The sequence below is a fragment of the Papio anubis genome, chromosome 2 (assembly GCF_008728515.1).
Source record: "Papio anubis isolate 15944 chromosome 2, Panubis1.0, whole genome shotgun sequence".
Classification (NCBI taxonomy): Eukaryota; Metazoa; Chordata; class Mammalia; order Primates; family Cercopithecidae; genus Papio; species Papio anubis.
The window spans coordinates 166214706-166240343 of NC_044977.1; the positions used below are offsets into that span (position 1 = coordinate 166214706).

Here is a 25638-nt window from a genome sequence, read left to right on the forward strand (position 1 = left end):
TGAGATGGAGTCTCACTCTGTCGCCCAGGCTGGAGTGCAGTGGCACGATTTCTGCTCACTGCAAGCTCTACCTCCCGGGTTCACGCCATTCTCCTGCCTCAGCCTCCGGAGTAGCTGGGACTACAGATGCCTGCCACCGCGCCCGGCTGATTTTTGTATTTTTAGTAGAGACGGGGTTTCACCGTGTTAGCCAGGATGCTCTCAATCTCCTGACCTCGTGATCCACCCGCCTCGGCCTCCCAAAGTGCTGGGATTATAGGCGTGAGCCACCACACCCGGCCTACAATGGCCTTTTCTAAAAAACAAAAATATAAAAACCCTTTTTGTTTGGAAATACTATCAAACTCACAGTAGAGTTACAAGAAGAGGACAAAGAAATCCTGTATATTTTATATTCTTTACCTGGTTATAAACCAATTGTTAACATTTTGCCATCCTTGCTTTATTATTACCCTTTCTCTATCCCTTCTTTTTCTCTTTTATTCTCTCTCTACTCTTCCCCTAAGTTATTTACATATACATATATAATTTATGAGAAAAAATTATATATAATATATATTTTTATTTATATATGATATATAATATACAAATATTCACACATGTAAATATATATTATATATTATTTATATATAGGTATATATATTTTCTCCTAAATTTGTGTGTGTGTGTGTATATGTATATATAAAACTTAGGGGAGGAGTAGAGAGAGAGGAAAAAAAGAAAGAGAAAGAGAGAGACATATAGGCCAGGTGTGGTGGCTCATGCCTGTAATCCCAGCAGTTTAGGAGGCCGAGGTGGGCGGATCATCTGAGATCAGGAGTTTGAGACCAGCCTGCTCAACATGGCAAAACCTCATCTCTACTAAAAACACAAAAAGTTAGCCGGGAGTGGTGGCAGGTGCCTGTAATCTCAGCTACTCGGGAGGCTGAGGCAGGAGAATAGCTTGAACCAGGGAGGCAGAGAAGGTTGCAGTGAGCCGAGATCGCACCATTGCACGCCAGCCTGAGCGACGAGAGTGAAACTTTGTCTCAAAAAAAAAAAAGAGCTATATATATAATATATACTTTTAAAAATATATTTTTTATATAAAAAATAGCTATATATGTATTTTAAAATATATATATAATATACAAATATATAATATATATTTTTTCTTCTAAATTAATTGAAAGTTACAAACATCATGCCCCTTTAGTAATTTTGATGTCTCTCATACATTCTCTAATATAAAAACTATGGTTTTCTGTCAGCATATTTAATGTTGATGTAGTATTGTTATCTAAGCTATCTGCTGTCTTCTGTTTTTGCCTCTTGTCTCAATAATGTGGTTTATTGCAAATTTTCCATTGCATCAGGAGGCATATGATTGTTGGTATTAAGTTTGATCACATGGTTGTGGTGGTGGTCACCAGCTTTCTCCACTGCAGTATTACTACCTCTCCTTTTTAATAAAAAAAGTACTTTTGTGGGGAGATATTTTGAGACTGTATAAATATCTTGTCTTCATCAAAATTATACTCACCAGGTTTAGCCTACACACATGATCTTCCTCAAATCAGTTATCATATGGTGGCTGCCAAATAGTGATTTTTTTTTTTTTTTTTTACTAACTTCCACCATTCCTTCCTTATTTCTTTGTTGGTATTCTTGAGCTTTCCTCATCTCCACTTATTTATTTATTTATTCATTTATTATTTTATCAATATGGACTCAGATATCCTTATTCTGTTTAATGAGTTTTAATCTCTACTGTCTTTGTTATTTTGATGCCTTTGGCTTATGTTTTAAAGATGACTTATTTTGTGGCATTGGGCAGGAATGGGGTAGTCCCATTGCACTTGGTTTCTTGTTGCCTAAGAAAGGAGTCAGTCATCTAACACCTTCTTCTCCTTTTGCCTGGGCAGTTATCAGTCCACCTCCTGTGGCTGGGACAATTTCATACAATTCAACCTCATCTTCCCTTGAGCAGTCAAATGCAGGGAGCAGCAGTCCTGCCTGCAAAGCCTCTTCTGGACTTGAGGCAAACCCAGGTAAGCTCTTAAGAGGGGTAAGACAGGGCTGTGACTTGCCCCAGGAGCTCTATTACCTGAGGAGTGCAAAAGGTAGACTTAAACCAACTACAGTTTCTGCATGTCCAGGATTTTAATGGCCAGAAATCACTTTGTATTAGACTTTTGGCTGTACTGGTTAGTTATTGCCATCTTAAAACTGTAATAACTGGCTGGGCGTGGTGGCTCACGCCTATAATCCCAGCACTTTGGGAGGCCGAGGTGGGTGGATCACGAGGTCAGGAGATCGAGAGCATCCTGGCTAACATGGTGAAACCCCGTCTCTACTAAAAATACAAAAAATTAGCCAGGCGTGGTGGCGGGCATCTGTAGCCCCAGCTACTCGGGAGGCTGAGGCAGGAGAATGGCGTGAACCCGGGAGGCGGAGCTTGCAGTGACCAGAGATCCGGCCACTGCACTCTAGCCTGGGCGACAGAGTGAGACTCCATCTCAAAAACAAAAACAAATAAAAACAAAAACAAAACTGTAATAACTTATTGTCATAGCCCACTCATTTGGCGTGTTGCCTGAGAGTTGGCTGATTTCAGCTAGTCTCACGCAATCTTGGCTGGGCTTGCTTGCAAGTTACCCATTGATTATAATCTCTGTTTTGGGCTTGGCTTGGCTAGAGCACTTAAGCTGAAGCAACTCTGCTTTACATATTTCTCATAATTTTCCTGGGACTATTAGGCTACCTGGAACATGTCCTTCTTCTGAAGAGAGAGGGCAGGAAGAAATACACAGTCTCTTGAAGCCTAGGCTCGGAACTTGTAAACCATTGCTTCTGCCACATTCTTTTTTTTTTTTCTTTTTATTTGAGATGGAGTCTCACACTGTCACCCAGGCTGGAGTGCAGTGGTGCGATCTCAGCTCACTGCAACCTCCGCCTCTTGGGTTTAAGCGATTCTCCTGCCTCAGCCTCCTGAGTAGCTGAGATCACAGGTGCCCACCACCACGCCCGGCTAATTTTTGTATTTTTAGTGGAGACAAGTTTTTCGCATATTGGTCAGGCTGGTCTCAAACTCCTGACCTCAGGTGATCCACCTGTCTCAGCCTTCCAAAGTGCTGGGATTACAGGTGTGAGCCACCATGCCCTGCTGACTTCTGCCTCATTCTGTCGTCCAAAGCAAGTCATATAGTTGAACTCAGAGTTGAGAGGTAGAGAAGTGGAAAAAGGTAGTCTATTCCTTTCGTAGGAATCACTGCAAAGTCACATGGCAAAGAGTGTAGATACCAGGAGGGTAAATAATTTGGCCATTAATGTAATCTGCCACATGGGCAAAAATATCTCTTGATCCTAGAAGCATTTCACAGTTAGAGAATGTTTTGAAGGTTGCTTTTCTGTCCACAGACTGGACATCAGACAAATCTTGGATGTGACCACATTTTTAAATAAATGAAGTACCATGAAAGAGGGAAAGAAGAGGACCTTATAATATAAGAAGTACCAAATATTTAGCATATGCCACCATTCCCTTTCACTTCCAAGGGAGATATCACTAATCCATCCAGAAACTCTACCAGTGAGCTTGGATTCAGCCTCAGATTTTTTTTAAAAATCATAAACACCATTAGCAGCGTAACAAGCAGAGGGCATATATCAATTAACAAACCCCAGCCATGAAATAAATAGTTTTCAGCATTACTCTTAGAGAATCATGGAATTTGAGGACTTATTGGTCAACTGTCTGAAAATATTGTTACTTGTTTCCAAAAACAAACAACAAAAAAATTGTAGAAAAAAGAACTCGACAAAAGCCATTTAGTAAATAATATGTAATATTTCTGGAAGAATATTCTACAGTCAAGTTGCTTTGCATTGTTCTGCTCCTTTTCAACTAAAGATAGTGAGAATGCTATGTGGAGAATGTTATATTGAGATAGCAGTGGGATTCACATGTGAGGAAATAAATTAGATCTAGACATCTTAAAAATTCAAAAAATTTACTTGTAAAAATAAATACATGTTATGTCTGGAAAAAACTGGAAAAACCAAACATGAGAATAGAAAGGAGAAAAAAAAACTACCATGCAATCTCATGAGGAAAGTAGAAGAAAGTTCTCTTTGCCTTTGCATGGCCTCTTCTATTGTGTGGAATGGTGAGATTGCATCTACTTGATAGGCTAGTGGCTGTGCTCACTTTGTGAGGCATCATTTTAAGGCAAAAAAGCATTGTAAAAGATGAAGTGTGTCATTTTATAATAAATTAAATTCATTGTTTATTAAAAATAAAACAATTTATGGTATATTTCAAATATATAATATTAGACATATATACATAATATATATGCATACATATATATACACATACGTGTGTGTGTGTGTGTGTGTGTAGCCAAGCCCAGCAGAGATTCCAATCAATGGGTAGACTCATGAGCAAGCCTGCCAAGATTGAATGAGACTGGTGGAAATCAGCCACCCATCAGTAAACACACCAAATGAATGAGCTATGATAGTAAGTTATTATGGTTTTAGGACTGCATTTGGGGTTGGTTTATTACATAGCAATAACTAACCAATAAAGCCCAGAGCCTAATGCAAACTGATTTCCATACATGTATGGTGGGGTGGGGGTGGGGGGGTACGGAATTAACATGACTTCAAGGAGAAATAATCAAATCAACCAACAGTTGAGGGTTTAAACAAACAACTGAGTAATTCATAGGTCAGACAAAAATATCAGTAAGGCTCTGGAAGCCCATACAATGTGATCAGTAAACTTGAGCTAATGGAGTTATAGAGATCAAAATGTGAAAATACACATTCTTTCCAAGAAGACACTGCACGTTTACAAAAGACTGATCTTATTTTAGACCATAAGGCAAATTTCAAAACATTTTGACACTTTGGTGTCATATGGACCATGTTCTCTGACCTCGAAGAGACTATATTAGATAGTACTAACAAACAATAGCTAGAATCACCCCTTTGCATTTGCAGATGAAGAAACATGTACCTTAATATTTCATGTATCTCGTTAAAAATCATCGTAGAAAGTAGAGAATATTCAGAATGAATTGGGTTGGCAGTTATTGTGAGCTTGTCCCTTCTCTTTCCTATCTTCCTTTGTTACCTCTTCCCCTGGTGGTAAGGATAGAATTGACCTCTATACCCATCAGTGCTGTTAGAAAATTAGTCAGCGTGTATTATTTGTTTTTTGTTTAGAACCACCCATTGTTTGCCTCTTATTTTGATCATTACAGGAGAAAAGAGGAAAATGACTGATTCTCATGTTCTGGAGGAGGCCAAGAGACCCCGAGTTATGGGGGATATTCCGATGGAATTAATCAACGAGGTTATGTCTACCATCACGGACCCTGCAGCAATGCTTGGACCAGAGGTCAGCGGGGTAAACCTGGGCAGCCAGCTGGTAGACCTCTTCTGCTCTCCTGGCCACTCCAGCTGTCAGAAGTGGGGATGCTAATGCTGAGAGTTAACATGTTATGCTACCCTGGTTTGCATTTAACCTGGTGGTCAGTGTGGAGAGGGCAGGAACAACTGATCAAGAGGTAATTCCCCTTGATGAATATCACATCACAGGTCCACTTACTAATAATCTCACAGTCGAAGGCATTGTTCCCAGCTTTTTATCTTGAAAAATTTCAAGCCCTCATAAATGTTGCAAAAATGCTGTGATAAAAATCCATAGACGCTTCACTTAGATCCAACAGTTAATATTATGCCACATTTGCTTTCTCTCTTTCTCCCTGCACCTCCCCATATGCTCTTTTCTCTTTCTCTCCCTGCTTCCCATGAACCATTTGGAACCGTTTCAGAATTAAAAACACATGTCATAATACTTCACCCCTAACAATTTTTGCATGTACTGTATCTCATAAGGAAGCTATTCTCTTACATAACCACAATGCAGTCATTACTGTTAGAAAATTTAGCATGGTTACAATATTTTCTAATACAGGGTTGGTGAATTACAGCCTGCAAGCCAAATCTGGTCCACTGGCTGTTTTTTCAAATAAAGTTTTATTAAAACATAGTGTCTGCGGCTATCTTTGCATTACAACTGTAAATTTGAATAATTGAGATGGGGAATGTGTGGCTTGCAAAGCATGAAATATTTATTATCTGGCTTTTCACTGAAAAGTTTGCTGACCTCTGGCTTAATATAAAACCGTATTTAAATTTCCCGTATATCCAGATGATGTCTGTTATAACCTTTGTTGTTGTTGAAGGATCAGTTAGGGATTGTGCATTGCATTTAATTCTTCTCTCTTCATTTCTTTAGTCTCCTTTAAAACCACTCCCCAGCCCTGTTTTGGTCTTTTGCAGCACTGCCATTGGTGAAGAGTCTTGGTCGCTAGTTTTGTGTAAGGTCCCTCTTCTTGGATTTCTTGATTGTTTACTAAGGATTAGATTCAAGTAAGGCATTTTTGGTAAAAGTGCTCCTGTCATCTCATTGCCTTGCATCTGAGGGCATGCAAAGCAATGACACTTCTTTAGACATGCCTGTCTTAAGACATTTCTGACAGCTTCCAGGAAATGAAGAAATGGCTTGGAGATTATATTACAGTGTTAATTTTCAATTTGCCATGTTTCCTTAAGCATTTATTTTATGATATTGAAGATACTTCAGAGAACCAGAATGTTGTGATAGAAAAATCTTTTCCTAAAATGATCTTTCCATTTCCTTCTAGATATCCAGTCTGTGAGGGCTTAAGACTATAGTTTTTTTAGGGATTTAGTAACATTGCAGATTAGCTGAGTTTAGTTTTTTTCAGCTCTAAAATGGGAATTTGTACTAGTCTATTGCATTGCTACAAAGAAATACCTGAGACTTGGTAATTTATTTTTTTTGAAAAGAGCTTTAATTGGCTCACAGTTCTGCAGATTGTACAAGAATGGCATCAGCCTCTGCGTAGCTTCTGGTGAGGCCTCAGGGAACTTCTACTCATGGTGCAGGGTGAAGTGGGAGCAGGCACATCATATGGTGAGAAAGGGAATGAGAGAGCGAGGAGGAGGAGCCAGACCCCTTTAGACTACCAAATCTCCTGTGAACTAACTGAGCAATAACTCATTCATCAACAAGGGGATTGTGCTAGGCCATTCATGAGGGATCTGCCCTGATGATCCAACACTTCCCACTAGGCCCCACCTCCAGCATTGGAGATTGCATTTCAGCATGAATTTGGAGGGGGCACACATTCAAACTACATCAGGATGCAATCACAGGTTTCAAAATATTTTGGATATATTAATATTTAGTAGTATACTGGAGCTGGCTTGTACTGGAATGCAAAGAAAATTGTTAAATTTTTAGGAATTTTGTGAGCTGGTTGTTCCATATGTTGGTAGCTTGAAATTGACCACCATGGCACCTGGTTACCTGGATAGCCAGTTCTGGACTAATGAGATGAAGTGTCACCATTTAGGGCCTTCCTTACCTGAAGAGCTGTTTGTGGAGTATTTGCTTGCAAACCACTGGGCAGATTAAATAAGATAGGGAGCGTAAGTGCTGGCACGTGGTTGTGCTTCCAGCTATGGTTGAGTGTAAGTCAACAGATATTCTCTGGAAAAAACCCTGTTCTTTAAAAAGAGGTGTTAAAAGTATATTCATGAGTGCTGCTATTGGGCCTGTAATGAGAATTTGAATCTGTCATCTCAAGGGTCCTTAAAGCTTAGCTGGAGAGGATTCCTTTAAGCCAGAGGTTGGCAAACAATAACCCACAGGCCACATTTTGTCTGCTTACTGTATTTTTAAACAAAGTTTTATTGGAACAGTACTGCACCCATTCTTTAACATATTGTCTGTGGATGCTTTTGCATTACAGCAGAAGAAGGAGTAGTTGTGACAAAGACCTTACGGCTCACAATGTCTAAAATATTTTCTATCTGGCCCTTCACAGAAAATTTTGCTGGCCCCTAATCTACACTGAATATCATCCATGTACACATATAATACTCCAATTTCTCAAAATGCTTTACCTGCCTTTTCTGTCTTGTCTTCATAACTTGTATGTGTATGTGTCTCTGTGTGTATGTGTGCACACATGTGTGAATTTAGGACTCTGAAAATCCACAAATGTGTATCTTATTAGAACAAAAATGAGAAGCTTGGATGTGTCCCATCCCCACTGTCTTGAGAGAATAGCTCTGTGTAATTTTTTCCTGTCTCTTGCATCTCAGACCAATTTTCTGTCGGCACACTCGGCCAGGGATGAGGCGGCAAGGTTGGAAGAGCGCAGGGGTGTAATTGAATTTCACGTCGTTGGCAATTCCCTCAACCAGAAACCAAACAAGAAGATCCTCATGTGGCTGGTTGGCCTACAAAACGTTTTCTCCCACCAGCTGCCCCGAATGCCAAAAGAGTACATCACACGGCTCGTCTTTGACCCGTAAGTGGTACTTTCTGTTCCTTCTTCCTTATTTCCTTTTTAAATGAAAGAGGAACTACTTAGATAGTGAAAGTCAGCCATAGTCATCCACCGAATACCACTGCTCCTGTCTTGCTGTGGATACAGAGCTACACCAAGCTAATTTTCATGTCTGAAAGTGCTAAGATTAATTTTAAACAATTTACAAATTTTCTTGTTAATGATAATGAAACTTTGTATTTTACATCGTTGATGACTATCCTGTGCTTCATTCTTTATAGCAGTGAGAGAATGTAACACTAAAATGTTCTACTTTTTTCGTAGTCAAAATATTGGTTTTGGTATCTTAACTAGGTGCCCAGGTCTGTGGGCAATTATTGGGATATAAGATGGGTTAACTTTGAAAATCCATTGCTTTAAAAAAAAAAAAAAAAAAAAACCCACAAAACCCCAAAGAACTAAACTTCCCTAATTGAATTTATTTTAACATATATAGCCCAGTAGCCTCTGGGGACTGTGATCCATGCCTGTGACGATTCAGTGTGATGCTTTAGACAGAGGGAAGGATTCCATAATGCAAAGTTTCACAAATTGTATATGTAGATTTTAAATTCTTTTTCATAATGTTTCTGTAATATTTTGGAGTAAGACTTAACTCTTCAGAGACACATATCATGTTTGTCCATGACTTCCTGCTCTCCCCTGACCCCTCCTTGGCACTGGGTGTGCCAGTTCCAGAGCACCTCCGCACATACACTGTTCTCTATTTTAAACCTCAGGCACTTCTTAGGTGACTGGTACTTTGTTCTGATGGGAGTGCTGATGACGTCTTATGCAGTCAAGCTTGCTCTAAAAAGTTCAGATAAAAGGGTAGTCTAGTGAGATAGGGGTTACATGAAGGAAGTTTCTATAGAAACTTAGGACATGTCCCTCTTTCTTAGTTGGTTAATAAGGAACATCCCAAAAAGTATATTTGTATAACTAGGATAGGTAAAACTTTGACATAATCTTATTCTTTCAGGAAACACAAAACCCTTGCTTTAATTAAAGATGGCCGTGTTATTGGTGGTATCTGTTTCCGTATGTTCCCATCTCAAGGATTCACAGAGATTGTCTTCTGTGCTGTAACCTCCAACGAGCAAGTCAAGGTAAGGGTAACCCAAGGTCTTAGAAGAAAAGCAGAATGTGGAGCTTCTCACTAAGGCCTGCAGAGCTTGGCAAGATCTCTCTGTGCCATGTCCAGAGGAGGTTCAAAGTGGAGTTAAGGACTTTCTGGGAATAGTCCTCTCACTCCAACGGTCCCCAACCGTTTTGGCACCAGGGACTGGTTTCATGGAAGACAATTTTTCCACGGGCCAGACTGGGGGTATGGTTTTGGGATGAAACTGTTCCACCTCAGATCATCAGGCATTAGTTAGATTCTCATAAGGAGCATGCAACCTAGATCCCTTGCATGCACAGTTCACAATAGGGTTTGCACTCCTATGAGAGTCTGGTGCCACCACTGATCTGACAGGAGGCAGAGCTCAGGCGGTAATGCTCACTTCCCTGCCGTTCACCTCCTGCTATGTGGCCTGGTCCCTAACAGGCCACGGACTGGTAATGGTCTAGGGGTTGGGGACCTCTGTCTCACTGTGAGTGTATGTGTATGTGTGTGAGAAGAGTAAATGGTTTCACCTGCCAACAAGTAGGGTTGTACCAAGGCTTTATTGGACTTTGGGGCAAGGTAGCAGGATACTGTACAAGTTCAATGTGTCACTCAACTATCTATAGCAAATGAAGGGATATTTGAAAATAAATCTCAGTGTTCATTGTTAATTTCCACACCCACACACACACAAACACATAATCACAATTAGTGACACTGCACTACTGGAAAGGATATGGTTAATGTGGATTAGAAAGATGATTTCAGGCAGCTTACACTTCAGAAAGATTTCTTATGACCTTGTCCCTAAGGGAAGACAAGGACTAAAGAAATTCTTTAAGGGAAGTCATGAAATTCTATAAGGGAAGTCATGTAAATTTATGAATAAATTTCAGAAGTTATTCTGTAGGGTTTGGCATGTGTTGGAGTGTCTTTTTGTTTTGGTTTGTTTTGTTTTATGTTGCTAGTTTACCTTTCCAGTTGTCTTTGGCCTAGGTCCCTTCCTTTCCGGGAATTGTGTCCATGTTTTATTGGTATTGCAGTTGGTGCCGCAATCTGGCAAGAATAAACTAGACTCTGAATTGACAGAAAGAGCTCTCATCTAGACCTTGTCCTGTTCTACTTTCTTGCTTTTAAGAAAAGGGAACTAGAAAACGTGTCCTTAGAACGTTATTCACTTAGGGCTGGGCGCGGTGGCTCACACCTGTAATCCCAGCACTTTGGGAGGCTGAGGTAGGTGGATCTCCTGAGATCAGGAGTTTGAGACCAGCCTGACCAATGTGGTAAAACCCTATCTCTACCAAAAACACAAAATTAACTGGGCGTGGTGGCACATGCCTGTAATCCCAGCTGCTTGGGAGGCTGAGGCAGGAAGATCGCTTGAACCCGGGAGGCAGAGGTTGCAGTAAACTGAGATCACACCACTGCACTCCAACCTGGGCAGCGGAGAGTGAAACTCCATTTAAAAAAAAAAAAAAAAAACTTTGTTATTCATTTAGGATTTTCATGTGCAGACTAAAGATTAGCAGCTCAGGATTAAGATGGCTGCTGAGAAGAATTATTGGAAGGTCTAAAGCAATGTGTCCAGTAGAAATATAAAGCAACCTGCAAATATGAGGTTATAAAAGCACACATATATGTGCTTTTAAATTTTCTAGTAGTTGTATTTTTTTTTAAGAAAAGCAGGTGGAATCCAGTGAGATTAATTTTGGAAATATATTTTATTTTACCCATATATCCAAAGTGTTATTAATATAACTGCAACAGGCATTCAGCATCACGAAGAGTTATGGAGACCTTTTACATTACATTCTTTGTTCTGTATTGTCTTTTTTTTTTTTTTTTTTTTTGAGAAGGAGTCTCACTCTGTCGCCCAGGCAGGAGTGTAGTGGCTCCATCTTGGCTCACTGCAAGCTCTGCCTCCCAGGTTCACACCATTCTCCTGCCTCAGTCTCCTGAGTAGCTGGGACTACAGGCGCCTGCCACCATGCCCGGCTGATTTTTTTTGTTTTTAGTGGAGACGGGGTTTCACCGTGTTGGCCAGGATGCTCTCGATCTCCTGACCTCGTGATCCACCTGCCTCGGCCTCCCAAAGTGCTGGGATTACAGGTGTGAGCCACTGTGCCCGGCCTTTTTTTTTTTTTTTTTGAGACAGGCTCACACTCTGTTTCCCAGGCTGGAGTGCAGTGGCATGATCTTGACTGCAACCTCTGCCTCACGGATTCAAGTGATTCTCCCAACTCAGCCTCCCGAGTGGCTGGGAACTACAGGCATATGCCACCATGCCCGGCCAATTTTTGTATTTTTAGTAGAGATGGGGTTTCACCATGTTGGCCAGGCTTGTCTTGAACTCCTGACCTCAGGTGATCTGCCCTCCCTGGTCTCCCAAAGTGCTGGAATTACAAACGTGAGCAACCATGCCCAGCCTTGTACTAAATCTTTGAAACCAAGTATGTATTTTACATTTACAACACATCTCAATTTAGACAAGCTGCCTTTCAAGTGCTTGATAGGCACATGTGGCCAGTGGCTCCTGTATTGAACAGTGCTGGTCTAAGTATTTTCTTGACTCCTTCAGCTTCAAAGAAGCAATGCCATTTACGGAAACCAAAAATAAGTCCCTGAAAGGAATCATTCTCTGCATTAGGGGCACAGCCTGTGCTGTTGGTACTGTAGCTTTCGTTAACAGCTTCACTCTCTGGTCACAGTACCCGTTTTTAAAATTATTATCATTATTATTATTATTTTGAGACAGAGTCTTGCTCTGTCACTCTGTCTGGAGTGCAGTGATGTAATCTGTTTACTGCAACCTCTGCCTCCTGGGTTCAATTGATTCTCATGCCGCAGCCACCTGAGTAGCTGGAATTATAGGCGTGAGCCACCGTGCCCAGCTTCAGTGCCAATTATAGCTGCTGCGATGTATTTATTCTCACAAAGCACAAGTGGAGCTTTTTGTCTTTGACTCTTTGCACTAAGCATCAAAGGGCAAATGCAATTCAACAGTCTTACATTCATCATTCTGACTGGGGAAGGTGAAGACCCATATTTGCTTGAAACTGATCTCTGGCTCATTTTCAAGGAATTCTGACAGTGTGTCTTTAGATGGTGCTGTTGCTGTGTTTATCATTATTCCCCGCTAGCCGAAGTGACAAATATCCAGATGTTTCCAAATGTTCAAAGTAAGAACTTATTTAAAGGAAAATTTTATTTGGCTTTTGTTAGGGTGAAGACCTGGAAAATATGTCCTTGGTTTGTCATTTTAGAAAAAGATGGCATAATTTTTATTTTCAAAGATAGCTATACCAAACACCTTGTTTGGAAAGGTTCATTAAGGTTGACTTGGACACTTTTAGGGATACTAGAGGGAAACTGAAGGTATTTAGTATGAATTGGATACTTTGTCTTATTACTTCCCAGAAAGGCATTTTTTTCCCCCAAACCATGTAATTTTCTAAAGACTTGAAAAGGTGGCCAAGCATCACAAACTCAGTAGGAAGAACAAGAAAAGCAATCACTTCTTGTAAGTGACTTGAAACTGTAGTTTTAGAAAATGAAGATTAGTTTTTCAAAACAAAATAGAATGGATGAGTTTAGTGTGTGTGTGTGTTTGCATGTGTGCGTGTGTGTGTATGTTTTAATGATGAGAACGTGTGTGTGTGTGTGTGTGTGTTTTAATGGTAAGAACCAATCTTTAGTAGAAGTAAGAATGGGAGAAACAGTTCTTCCATTAATTTCCTGGTCTTTTTTTTTTTTTTTTTTTTTTTAAAGACAGAGTTTTGCTCTTGTTGCCTAGGCTGGAGTACAATGGCGTGATCTTTGTTCATTGTAAACTCCGCCTCCTGCGTTCTAGTGATTCTCCTGCCTCAGCCTCCCTAGTAGCTGGGATTACAGGCATCAGCCACCAGGCCCGGCTAATTTTTGTATTTTTAATAGAGATGGCATTTCACCACATAGGCCAGGCTGGTCTCGAACTCCTGACCTCAGATGATCGCCTGCTTTGGCCTCCCAAAGTGCTGGGATTACAGTCGTGAGCCACTGTGCCCGGTCAATTTCCTGGTCTTTTTACTGTCCTGTGTCGTTAATGATTAATGAACAACTTTTGAGACATCACACTGCCCAAGATATTTACGTTTTCACTGGCGTATAGTCTAAGATAAAGATTGCTGAGCTCTGCCAACCCAGCAACACTAGACAACTTGGAAGCACTGCTCCAATATGGAGTAAAACTGAATGGGTCCCAGTGACTGTAGCATACATTATTGAAAACAGAAAATTCATAAGAAGTTTTATTTTTATTTTCATGTTTTGATTTTTTTGAGATGGGGTTTTGCTCTGTTGCCCAGGCTGGAGTGCAGTGGCCTGATCACAGCTCTCTGTGTCTGCGACCTCCTGTGCTCAGGTGATCCTCCCACCTCAGCCTTCTGAGTAGTTGGGATCACAGATGTGCACCACCATGTCTGGCTAATTTATTTTTTGTAGAGATAGGGTCTCCCTGTGTTGCCCAGGCTGGTCTCAAACTCCTGGTCTCAAGTGATCCTCCCTCCTCAGCCTCCTAAAGTGCTGGGATTATAGGCGTGCGCCATTGTGCCCAACCATAAGCAGACGTTTTAAGTGTTTATTTTACTATATTAAAAATCTTGGCTAAATGGCATTTTAAAGTCTATGTTTGGTCATTTTGGAGAATCACGCTGATAAACAAATTCCTGTGAATTCTTTAAATTAGATTTGTATGTGGATTTATTGTGCTGAAAACACAAGATAACATTTGAGAGTTTACTTGAAGCTCCTCTCCTGATTTTGGAATATCTTGTAATCTAGCCAGGTGCGGTGGCTCACACCTGTAATCCCAGCACTTTGGGAGACCAAGGCAGGTGGATCACCTGAGATTGGGAGTTCGAGACTGGCCTGACCAACATGGTGAAACCCTGTCTCTACTAAAAATGCAAAATTAGCCGGGCGTGGTGGTGCGTACCTGTAATCCCAGCTACTCAGTGGCTGAGGCAGGAGAATCACTTGAACCCAGGAGGCGGAGGTTGCGGTGAGCCGAGATTGAGCCATTGCACTCCAGCCTGGGCAACAAGAGTGAAACTCCGTCTCAAAAAAAAAAAAAAAAAAATTGAATTTGATATTATATGCAGCTTTAAAATTATGTAGCTAATGTTTACCATAATAGGTATTTAAATAAACACTGAAGTTACCAGATAGTTAGAAAATGATCCTTTTGATGGCAGGTAAAAATAAAGGTCTACAAACAAGGGGAAAGAGTTCTGGGGTTAAAATCGAAATAAACATTTGCTTATAATAGCTTTATGTTGTCACTGCCTCTCTAACCAAGGCAGTACTTAAACTACCATGACTGCTAGTCACAAATACTAGTTAGATACAGCGGAAGTTCAAGTTAAAAGACAGAGCCCCTTCTCACAAGCAACTTGGAATCTGGAAAAGTTTTTTGGAGAGATGACAAATTTGTGGTCACTGATGAAAAATATCTTAAGCAGGTTTTGAGAAGCTATTTACCAAAGAACCATTGTTGTTCTTGAGTAAAATTAATTGGATTGTGGATGAGGGGGACAAATGTATGTTTCTATTAACTCCTTACAAGATGGTGCATACAACATAATCTCTCTTGCATTGGCGTCCATGTTAAAGTGAATGTCATCAGAAGATACATTTCTTACTAATTTTTAGACATTACTTTTCCTGTGCACTTGCAGTTCACTCCAACTGGCTAACCGTTTGCTTTCCTCTAGTTAAAAAAAATTTTTTTAAATAATTTTTAATTATATAAGACATATGCAAATACATTTTCAGATAAAACAAAAATCCCATTTCCCTTCCCACTACCATCCTGCTATTTTTGTCAGCTTGGTACACATCCTTCCAGGTACTTTTGTATTGACACATGTACTGGAACTTACTGAACCTACAGATAAGAGGTGACTGTGTGTTTTTTTGTTGTTGTTTTCTTTCCCATTTAAATAAATGGAATTCATATTGTATGCATTGCCTTACTGGAAAAAAACTTAACATTGTCTTAGAGACCTTTCAGCTTTAGTGCCTATATGTGATTGTTTAAATTTGTATTTAGATACATTAAATTAAAATGAATATTTACCTCCTTGGTTATTCAGGTACTCAGTAGCTACATGTGACTAATCATTATCATATTGGATAGCATAGATAAAGAACATTTTCATAATTGCAGGAATTTCTATTAATGCTGATATATAGCTACTTTATTCTTTTTGTACAGTATTTTATAATATGAATGCACCATAATTTATGTAATCATTTCTCTACTGAAGATATATATGCTTATTTCCAGTAATTTTCTATCACCAACAATGCTCTGTTTGGAAATGTTTCCTTAGACACTGAGAAGCAGAATTCCTATATGAATTAATATAGCCAGTGTAAATTTAAAAAATTATTTCTGGATTGCCTTCTCAGTGGGTCTACCGGTTTACGTTTTTCACCAGTGGTGTTGGAGAGAATAGTTCTCCCTACCATTACTGGCACTGGGTACATAAACTGTAAACATATTTGCATACCATCAGGTGAAATATTTCATTTTATGGTAGAGTGCTCTGATTGCTATTGAGGTCGAACATATCGCTTGTATTTACTGGTAATATTCTTGTTATATCCTTTGACAAATTTTCTTTTATTCTGTCTCTTTTTTTGTATTGATTCTGTATTTTTGATATTAAATCTTTGTAATATATGTTGCAGCTACACCCCCTAACTTGTCATTTGTCTTTTGTTTATGGTATCTTTGATTATTTATGGTGCCTTGAAGAAGTTTTAAAATTTGAAGTATTCTACTTAATAATCAGTCTTTTACTTCATGCTTTTGCATTTTATATTTTCTTTAAGAAGCCTTTTTGTATCCCTAAGTTATATGCCCACTTTTCCTATGTCTTTTTATAATACTTTTGTAAAGGTTTATTATACCTTACATTTAGATTTCCAATCCATTTCCTTCTCTTGTTTCCAATTTGAAAAACTTTTTTAAGGCCTAGCTTAAACATTTTCCTTTCCTTCTATTCCCCCACTCTTTACCACCTTGATTATGGTCTTTTGCACTATTGTTTTGTTTTGTTTGTTTGTTGTCATTTTTTTGAGATGGAGTCTCACTCTGTCACCAGGCTGGAGTGCGTTGGCACGATCTTGGCTCAGATCTCGGTTCACTGCAACCGCCGACTCCCTGGTTCATGCCGTTCTCCTGTCTCAGCCTCCCGAGTAGCTGGGATTACAGGCACATGCCACCACGCCCAGCTAATTTTTGTATTTTTAGTAGATGGGGTTTCACCATGTTGGCCAGGATGGTCTTGATCTCCTGACCTCATAATCCGCCTGCCTCAGCCTCCCAAAGTGCTGGGATTATAGGCGTGAGCCACTACACCCGGCACACTATTGAAGATACAAATATATCACTCTGTACCAACACTGCATAACAGAAATGTAATGCAAGCCTCAAATGCAAGTCACATATGTAATTTCAAAATTTTGAGTAGCCATATTAAAAAAGTAAAAAGAAACAGGTGAAATTAATTTTGACATTTTTTATTGTTTTATCAACATGTAATAAGTATAAAATGTTAGTAATGAGAATTTTTTTCCTAGTGTGTTTTTATACTTCAGGACATTTCAAACTGGACTAGTCTCATATCAATTGCTCAATAGCCACATGAGGCTAGTGTCTACTCTGTTGAGTAGTATACCCCTTCTCTACACGTGTGTTTATATGTTTATCTTCCCCATTTTCCTATCGTTTCCTCAAGGAGAGAAATAGTTCATTTGTCTTTTTATCCAAGTTTTATTCAAACTTTCTGTGTTCAGTATTGTGATATGTTTGGGAAAAGCTAAAAGCTAAAATGTCTTTGGGTGACATAAATGGAAGAATAATTTGCAGAAGAGGGAGATGATGATACCGTTCTGTTTACTGGACATACTGTCCCCTTATTATTATGCTTGGTCCTAGGATCCATGCTTTAGAAAGGCATTGTTATATTAGAAAAAGCTCTGAAAAAAGTGATTAGTGGCCGAGCGCGGTGGCTCCTGGCACTTTGGGAGGTGTAATCCCAGCACTTTGGGAGGCTGAGGTGGGCAGATCATGAGGTCAGGAGATCAGGACCATCCTGGCTAACACGGTGAAACCCCATCTCAACTAAAAATACAAAAAATTAGCCGGGCGTGGTGACGGGCGCCTGTAGTCCCAGGTATTCAGGAGGCTGAGGCAGGAAAATGGCATGAACCTGGGAGGCGGAGCTTGCAGTGAGCCAAGATTGTGCCACTGCACTCCAGCCTGGGAGACAAAGCAAGACTCTGTCCAAAAAAAAAATGTGATTAGTTTGATGAGGTGTCATTCAGTCATGCCATATGAGGAATGACTATAACCTTGATGGTGCTTGGCTTGGGACTGGGGAAGTACGGATGGGCGTGTGTGAGAGAGTATAATCTTCAAAGGCTTGAAGGGCTATTAAAAGCAGGAATGAGTCTTTGTAACTCTAGGAGTAGAACTAAGGCCAGTAAGTAGAAATAACCATGACCAGATCTTGGGTGAATGTTAGGAAGGAATTTCCAACCATATAATGCCTGAAAATGAATTGGTCTATCTCACCACCAAGGAATTGCCCTACATTGGAGGTGTTCTAGCAGATTGCCTTTTCATGATAGATGGCAAAAGACCTCTAGCCTCATATGGGTTAGGGGGTTAGACAAAATGACTTCCAGAGATCTTTCTGTCCTTGAGGTACTGTGATTCCATGAGATCATACCTGGGAGCATATTTGAGTTATTTAGAAAAATGTGCTACCAAATTGTAGAAAATTTATGTGAAGATATTTTTGTCTGGATGCTTGGATTTACTTTTATCTCTCTTCATGAGGTTCTGAAACAATCACATTAGATTTATATGTTTTCTGTAAGCTTTGTCACTGAAAAAACTTCATATTATAAAAATATTTGAATCACTGAGTTTATTCAACATTGTTCACTACCTTTAGTTATTCAGAGATTCTGGGCTTCTCAGACCTCACTTGGAAAGGTCTGATAAGACCAAATTTAAAATGCCATGTTTGTGATGATTCAGTTCTTTCGAAGGGTTGCCAATTTCTGGTTTACAGTAAACACTTGGGTTACTAAATATTCTAGTGAAGATTAGCACTTTTCATTTGCATCTTTTTTTTTTCTTCTGAGAATCTCAGATACCTTAAAGATAAGCAGAAATTCATAATCAGCATTCATTCTGAAAACTTTTATATTAATATTCAGCAAGTGATCTTTAAGATTGAGTTAGGAACTTGTGGCCCTGGTATGTTATTTTCAAATAACTAGAAACTTATATTTTCAAATGATGATTTTTATCTTTGAAGCAAGGGTTTTGATTTTTGTTTGTTTGTTTGTTTTATAGCTTATTTTCAAAGTTAAGAAATGCAAGAAAGGGTGTCAATATATTTCCTTCAGGAAAGGTCCTGGTTGGTAAAATACGTAAAAGTACAAGCTCCTAAATTCACCATCATTTCCTGGTGGATTTATAAAAGTTTTTCTCCGGAATCTAATGTATTTGTTTGTATATTAACTTCCACACAGGGCTATGGAACACACCTAATGAATCATTTGAAAGAATATCACATAAAGCATGACATCCTGAACTTCCTCACATATGCAGATGAATATGCAATTGGATACTTTAAGAAACAGGTTGGTTTCTCACCGCACAACACTGTTTTGTCATTACTTTTCTTAATATGTTCTCAGGTAGCCTTCTTCCAAATAAGTTTCTCCCCCAGTGTCTTCCACTTACAAGAACAGACGTTTGTTTTATATCAAAATAAAACATATTTTATCAAAATATATTTTATCAAATATATTTTATCAAAAATAAGCTTCAGCCTGGATTAGAGAGTGTCACTAGTACATAGTAAGTACTGAATAACTATTTGTTGAGAGAATGAATGAATGTCATCTGTCAGTGAGGTGTAATATTGCATCCTAGCATTCTAAAATATGGTTTCTAATAAGAAATTCCCAGTCCTGGAATTTGGCGGGTAGCATTCTCTGTGAATGAGAAAAACAGATTCAGTTTCTGGAAGACCTCCATTTATGATAGCAGAGAGAAAATCCTGGCGTTTACAAAAAACTGCAAACAGTACTGATTCTACAGCACATAGTGGGCTAGGAGCTTAGCTGTCATCTTTGCAGTTCCTTCCTTTCTCCCTTCCTCCCTTCCTTTCTTTTTTTTGAGACAGGGTCTCACTTTGGTGCCTAGGCTGAGACCGAAGTGGTGCAATCTCAGCTCACCACAGCCTTGACCTCTTGGGCTCAGGTGATTCTCCCACTTCAGCCTCCCAAGTAACTGTGACTACACCCAGCTAATTTTTTGTGTTTTTAGTAGAGACAGGGTTTTGCCATGTTACCCAGGCTGGTCTCGAGCTCCAGGACTCAAGCAATCCACCCACCTCAGCCTCCCTAAGTGCTGGGATTACAGGCATGAGCAACTTCACCAGGTCTCTGTCCTAGCAGTTTCTTATCAGAAGTTTTCAGCTCAGGCTGGGTGCAGTGGCTCATGCCTGTAATCCTAGTACTTTGGGAGGCCGGGGCGGGAGGATTGCTGTGCTCAGGAGTTTGAAACAGCCTGGGCAAAATAGTGGGACCTTGTCTCTCTTTAAATAAGTCTTAAAATAAGTTTTCAGCTCAGATTTTTGAGGACTATTCTTTGGCTGCATATTTTTTTAATAGTGATTTGTAATTCCTAAACATTCTCATTTACTTTTCTGACTATAAAAGTAATGTATAATCATTGTAGAAAATGTAATAAAGCAAAAGAAGGAAAGAAAAATGGCTTGTAATTCCATCACCCAAAGAAATTTTTTGTTAATGCTTTGATTTTTTTATTTTAAAATTTTTCTTTTGTTTTTCCTCTCAGCTCATACCTATGCTGCTAATGCTTTGACATAAACCTTTTAAATATTTTTTTCTGTGTGTATATAAACATAAAAATTGGTTCATACCTATATATAATAATATATATATTTTTGATATTTTTGTGTATATAATAATTTTGATGGTTTCCTAGGATTTTGTTGTAGAAATAGAAAATAATTTCTTAACCAATACATTTTTGGCTATTTAGGTGTTTCTTGTGGGTAACGTGCATAAGTGTGGGTGTGTTTGTGCACGTGTTTTGCCCTTAGAATAAATCCCTAGAAGTAGAGTTGCTTCCAGACATTTTTGTTATGTGTTGCCAAATACTTTAAAAATTTCCATTTTTGTCAGTAGTGTATTAGGGGGTCAGGAAAGGAGTTGGTAACTGAAAAAAAATTTACCACTTTTCCAGATAATAAATTGTGTATGTTTGAATTTATTTGATTATGTGAAGTTAGATTTATTTTTCCATGTTTATCAACTCTTTGTATTTGTTCCCTTTTTGGATTGCTAATTCATTTTCTTTTGTCCCTTTTTCTATAAAAATGTTTAGTTGTACATTGATTTATGATAACTATTTATATATAACAATATTAACCTTGGATAATATTTGTTTCAACATTGCTTGTGACTTTTTCTTTAAATCTTCAGAATGTTAAAGATTTTATTACATAAAATGTATGGACTTGGTTTGGTTTGGATTTTGTTTGTTTGTTTGCTGTCAGACAGGGTCTTACACTGTCACCCAGGCTGGAGTGCTGTGGCATGATCACAGCTCACTGCAGCCTCAACCTCCTGGTCTCAGGCAATCCTCCTGCCTCAGCCACCTGAGTAGCTGTGACCTCAGGTGCATGCCACCATGCCCAGCAATTTTTTTTTTTATAATCATTTGTAGAGATGGTGAGGGGTTGGGAGAGAATCTTGCTGTGTTGCCTGGGCTGGTCTTGAACTCTTGGACTCAAGTGATCCTCCTACCTCAGTCTCCCAAAGTGCTGAGATTATAGGCATGAGCCACTGCACCCTGCCAGACTTTTTTTTTTTTTTTTTTAATATGTTCTTACGTAATTAGAAAGCTTTTTGTGCTCTGAAGACAGATAAATAATCTCCTATTTGTTATCTTCTCATTGTTTGAGATGCATTTTAACTTTTGTGGTAAAACTTACTAAAAAATTAATTGGATTGTTTCACTGAGGTCTTCAGCATCAGCTTTCCTCGGCTGTAACTGTAGTGGAAAGCATGAGATCTCAGCCGTGGTTCTTAAATGACTTGTCTGTAGTCCTCTTTGAGGCTGATGGCAATAATTACTTGGAAAATAAGTTTTTGTTGAAAGATGAGGCAGTGAACTGCTGGTGATGGTGCTGAAGTTCAAGTAATTTTCTGCAAATAACTGAAATAGATACTTAAGGAAAATTGTTTATATTATAAATATATTATTTATAATTTTGAATATTACTCTCAAGCAGTCTGTTATTATGGCTTAAAGTATGTAAATGAGTATATTCCAAAGCATTAATGTCATTGAAACAACCATACATTGTGACTGTCTGGAATTTTTTTGCCTGCAAAGAAAGGATTTCATTTCCTTAGAAACATTAAGTTTCTAATAACTTTATTTTTTTGACCATCTTTTCTTTGATAATTTAGATCAATGTTATTGATTTGTTGAGAATCCTGGGGATCCCCTCACCACTTTGGGAGAAATTTGCAACAGTCATATTTAATTATGTAATTCAGTACAAAATTAAACCTAATTTTTACTTAATACCTGTTTCTGTTTTAAGCTTTTTAATATTCCTTTCTTTTTATTAGGGCCGTTTAAAAAAATGTTGTCTTGCTTCCTGTTTACACAGTTAGATTTCTGGTGTTTTTGAACTTCATGGGTGGTTTTAAGCTAATCCTCTTCAGAATAGTATAATGAGAACTTCAAAGAAGCTTGTCTTGATTCCTCACACAGTGCCTGGAACATGGTTAGCACTCAGTAGATATTTGTGCATGGTGTTCATGTGAATGAATTTACTTTCTTTTCAGGGCTTCTCCAAAGAAATTAAAATACCTAAAACCAAATATGTTGGCTACATCAAGGATTATGAAGGAGCCACTTTAATGGGGTGTGAGCTAAATCCACGGATCCCATACACAGAATTTTCTGTCATCATTAAAAAGCAGAAGGAGGTAAGCAGGTGACTCACTTACCTTCTGTACAGGCCAGTCTTAGCTGGGGTGGGTTGCATTTCCTTGGGTGCTCTGTGTACGTATTTACTGGATAGCAAACTCTCAGTTTGCTATGGGTTATCCAGATTTCTTCTCTCTCTCTTTTTTAACACAGAGTCTCTCTGTCACCTAGACTGGAGTGCAGTGGCACTATCTCGGCTCACTGTAATCTCTGCCTCCTGGGTCCAAGCAATCCTTGTACCTCAGCGTCCTGAGTAGCTAAGATTACAGGCGTGTGCTGCCACGCCCAGCCAATTGTTCTTATTTTTAGTGGAGACAGCGTTTCACCATGTTGGCCAGGCTGGTCTCGAACTCCTGACCTCAAGTGATCCACCTGCCTCGGCCTCCCAAAATGTTGGGATTACAGGTGTGAACCATCAACGCCTGGCCATAGATTTCTTCTTTAAAGGTATCCTTGATCTGTTTCCTTTCTTGGTTACCATTTCTACAAGAGTCATTACTTTTAAAATTTGTGTAAAATACAAAATGTGTAAAATATGGTGACATATTTTAACTTCACCTTCAAGCCATTTTACATTTTGGCCTCAATTATCGTTCCCACTCCTATCTCTCTACTTTCATCTCCAAATACTCCAAATACATCTATTTACTGTTCTCCAAAGTGTCTTCGTCCATTAGCCACCCCCTTCACTCAGCACACGCATAAATCAAACCGTTTCAGCGTGTGTTCCAGTTACTCTTCTGAACTTCTCTAGCATCAGTTTGATCAACCTATTTGAATTTCAATTATTCATCTTACGTAGACATTTACCTTAGTGTATGTTAATCTCCGCTTTTACATTGCAAGTTCTGAGGGCTTATCTTTCTAGGTATTAAGTGATTTGTTATCTGGTATTGAGGTGACATTTTTTATGCATATGAATGAAAAGAGGAGCAGTAAAAGGGAAAGGTTGATAGAGTTGAATACATAATAATTCAAATTTTCTAAGACAGAAAAAAAAAAAAACCCCATGATGAAAAGAACAGAACTGGGGAGTACACAAAGGCCATTTATTGAAAGAAAGAACTTTGTGTGTTAAGCGCAGGATCACCTCCTGGCTGCCCCCAGTTGGGTGGAGTTTGCAGCTGTGTCATCCCACATCAATTCCACTTGATACTTCTGTTATTCGTTTAGTGCACTTTTCTCTAACAAATAGCTAAGGAGGACATCTGTCTTATCCATCTTTGTTTTCTGGTTTCTACTAACCTCCTTAATCCCAGTTCTTAGTTATTTGTCAGGCATTATCTACGGAACAGCCCTAAAGCTTTTTACAGTGTCTGGTGCATAGTAGTTACTCATTAAGTATTTTTCTTTTACTTAAAGTGGCTCAGTCTTGTTCTTATATTTCCTGGGGAAGTGAGCAAAGGCTTTTTTTTTTTTTTTTTTTTTTGGATTTGAAAATGAAAACAACTTTTGTTGCTTTTTGTTCAAAGATATCAGCCTAAGAGAGAATTCCAAGTAGGCACTTGGAAGAGTTAATAAAGCACAGCAGGCTCCTCTCTCTCCCTGTCTCTCTGAAGAGCTGGCTTTCCTCATTGTTCTCTCTGGGGCTTAATGAGCAGGTCTGGATTCAGCAGCACATCATTCGGCATTAGAAGCTGCTGGCCAGCTAAAGCCATCACCCTGCTGTCAGCTGCTCTTTCCTCATTCCTCCTCCCAGCAGCACTAATTCATCCCCACGGTGTTAGCTGAGAGCAGGATTCCCTTGGCAGAGTCTGCAGATTCACATTGTACATGATCTGTTGGCCCTTCAAACCTACAGGGGAACGCCAGAAGCGCAGAGCTATTTTAGATGGCTAACAAAGCAGTCAACTTTTTAGAAGCCAAGGCTCCCTCCCCCTTCTTTTTTCTCCTCTCCTCCCCCTCCCTCTCTGCCTCCAGCCTTTGCTCACACATTCCGTTGAATGGGTGATGGAGGTTTGGAGCTCTTAATCTAGTTTTTTAAAAAGCTATCTGAAGTCACTTCAATAAAAATATATTTGGATTCATGTAGTATTTTTTTCCACAGAATTCAGTTGATTTTTTACAAGTGTTATTTATTCCAACTGTGAAAAACCCCTCAAGGAAGGTAGGGATTCATGGTGGCAGCAAAGAAACAGTGAATATCTTGAGGCACTTCCTAGCCCCTGAAAGTATACAGGAGCAGAATAAGTTGTAGTTGTCATTAGTGGAGATAGAGAGAGAAAACTAGTGTAGTTGAACAGGTGGACCAAGAGTGGAGAGTTAAGTGCTACTTTGTGAGTGTTGACTCCAAGGGAAAGGTAGGATCTGTAGGGGCCTCATGTCACCTGACATGACTTTTTTGTGGGAGATTTGTTTTGAACTGGGCAGCCTGGTAATGAAATCTGCATTAGCAGAGACTCAGAGTCCAATGTGAACAGATTTGTGGGCACATGAACAGGTAGGACCATTGTTATGTCGGTGATGAAGGCACTATTTGAGAAAGTGCAAATAGGCTATGAGCAAGCATAATTGGGTATATATGTGCCTATTTGTGTGTGTGTGTGTGTGTGTGTGTACATGCATACATGTATGTGTGGATAGGCTAGGTGGTGGGTGGGGGGATAAATTCTTAACTCTTAATCTACATGTGACAGTACAAGGAATTGGGGTTAGAGAAGCCAAAGTAAGGATGGGGAAACTCAATGCAATTTTTTTATAAGGAGACATGCAAAGACTGGGTGATGTATTGGAGATGGGGAACTACTCCACTGAAATTTTCTGCTTCAGGAGACCCTAAAACTGACAGCGGTAGATCATAGGACTGAGCTATGGACTTCAGGAGAAGAAGATGAGGACATACTTTCATTTGGAAGGCATTGATTTTATGGTCATGGGAGGGAGTTGAAGTGAAGATATTTTCTAGGGAGGTGAAGATAATATACTAGAACACAATGAAAATATCTCCTTTCTGAGATGCAAGTCAAAACCACAATGCGACACCATCTCACACCAGTCAGAATGGCCATTAT

At 39.2% G+C, this 25638-nt stretch overlaps 1 protein-coding gene across 3 annotated transcripts in view; it reads left to right on the top strand.

The window, feature by feature from the left end:
* The window catches only part of KAT2B (lysine acetyltransferase 2B), a 117145-nt gene that overhangs the window by 80480 nt on the left and 11027 nt on the right, over positions 1 to 25638 (top strand). For all 3 annotated transcript variants that reach the window (XM_003895163.5, XM_021934909.2, XM_009201782.3), the window contains 6 exons: positions 1905 to 2030; positions 5253 to 5389; positions 8191 to 8399; positions 9400 to 9526; positions 19120 to 19230; positions 22483 to 22626. In XM_003895163.5, the coding sequence (XP_003895212.1) occupies positions 1905 to 2030; positions 5253 to 5389; positions 8191 to 8399; positions 9400 to 9526; positions 19120 to 19230; positions 22483 to 22626 (854 nt within the window). The remainder of the gene's footprint in view (positions 1 to 1904; positions 2031 to 5252; positions 5390 to 8190; positions 8400 to 9399; positions 9527 to 19119; positions 19231 to 22482; positions 22627 to 25638) is intronic.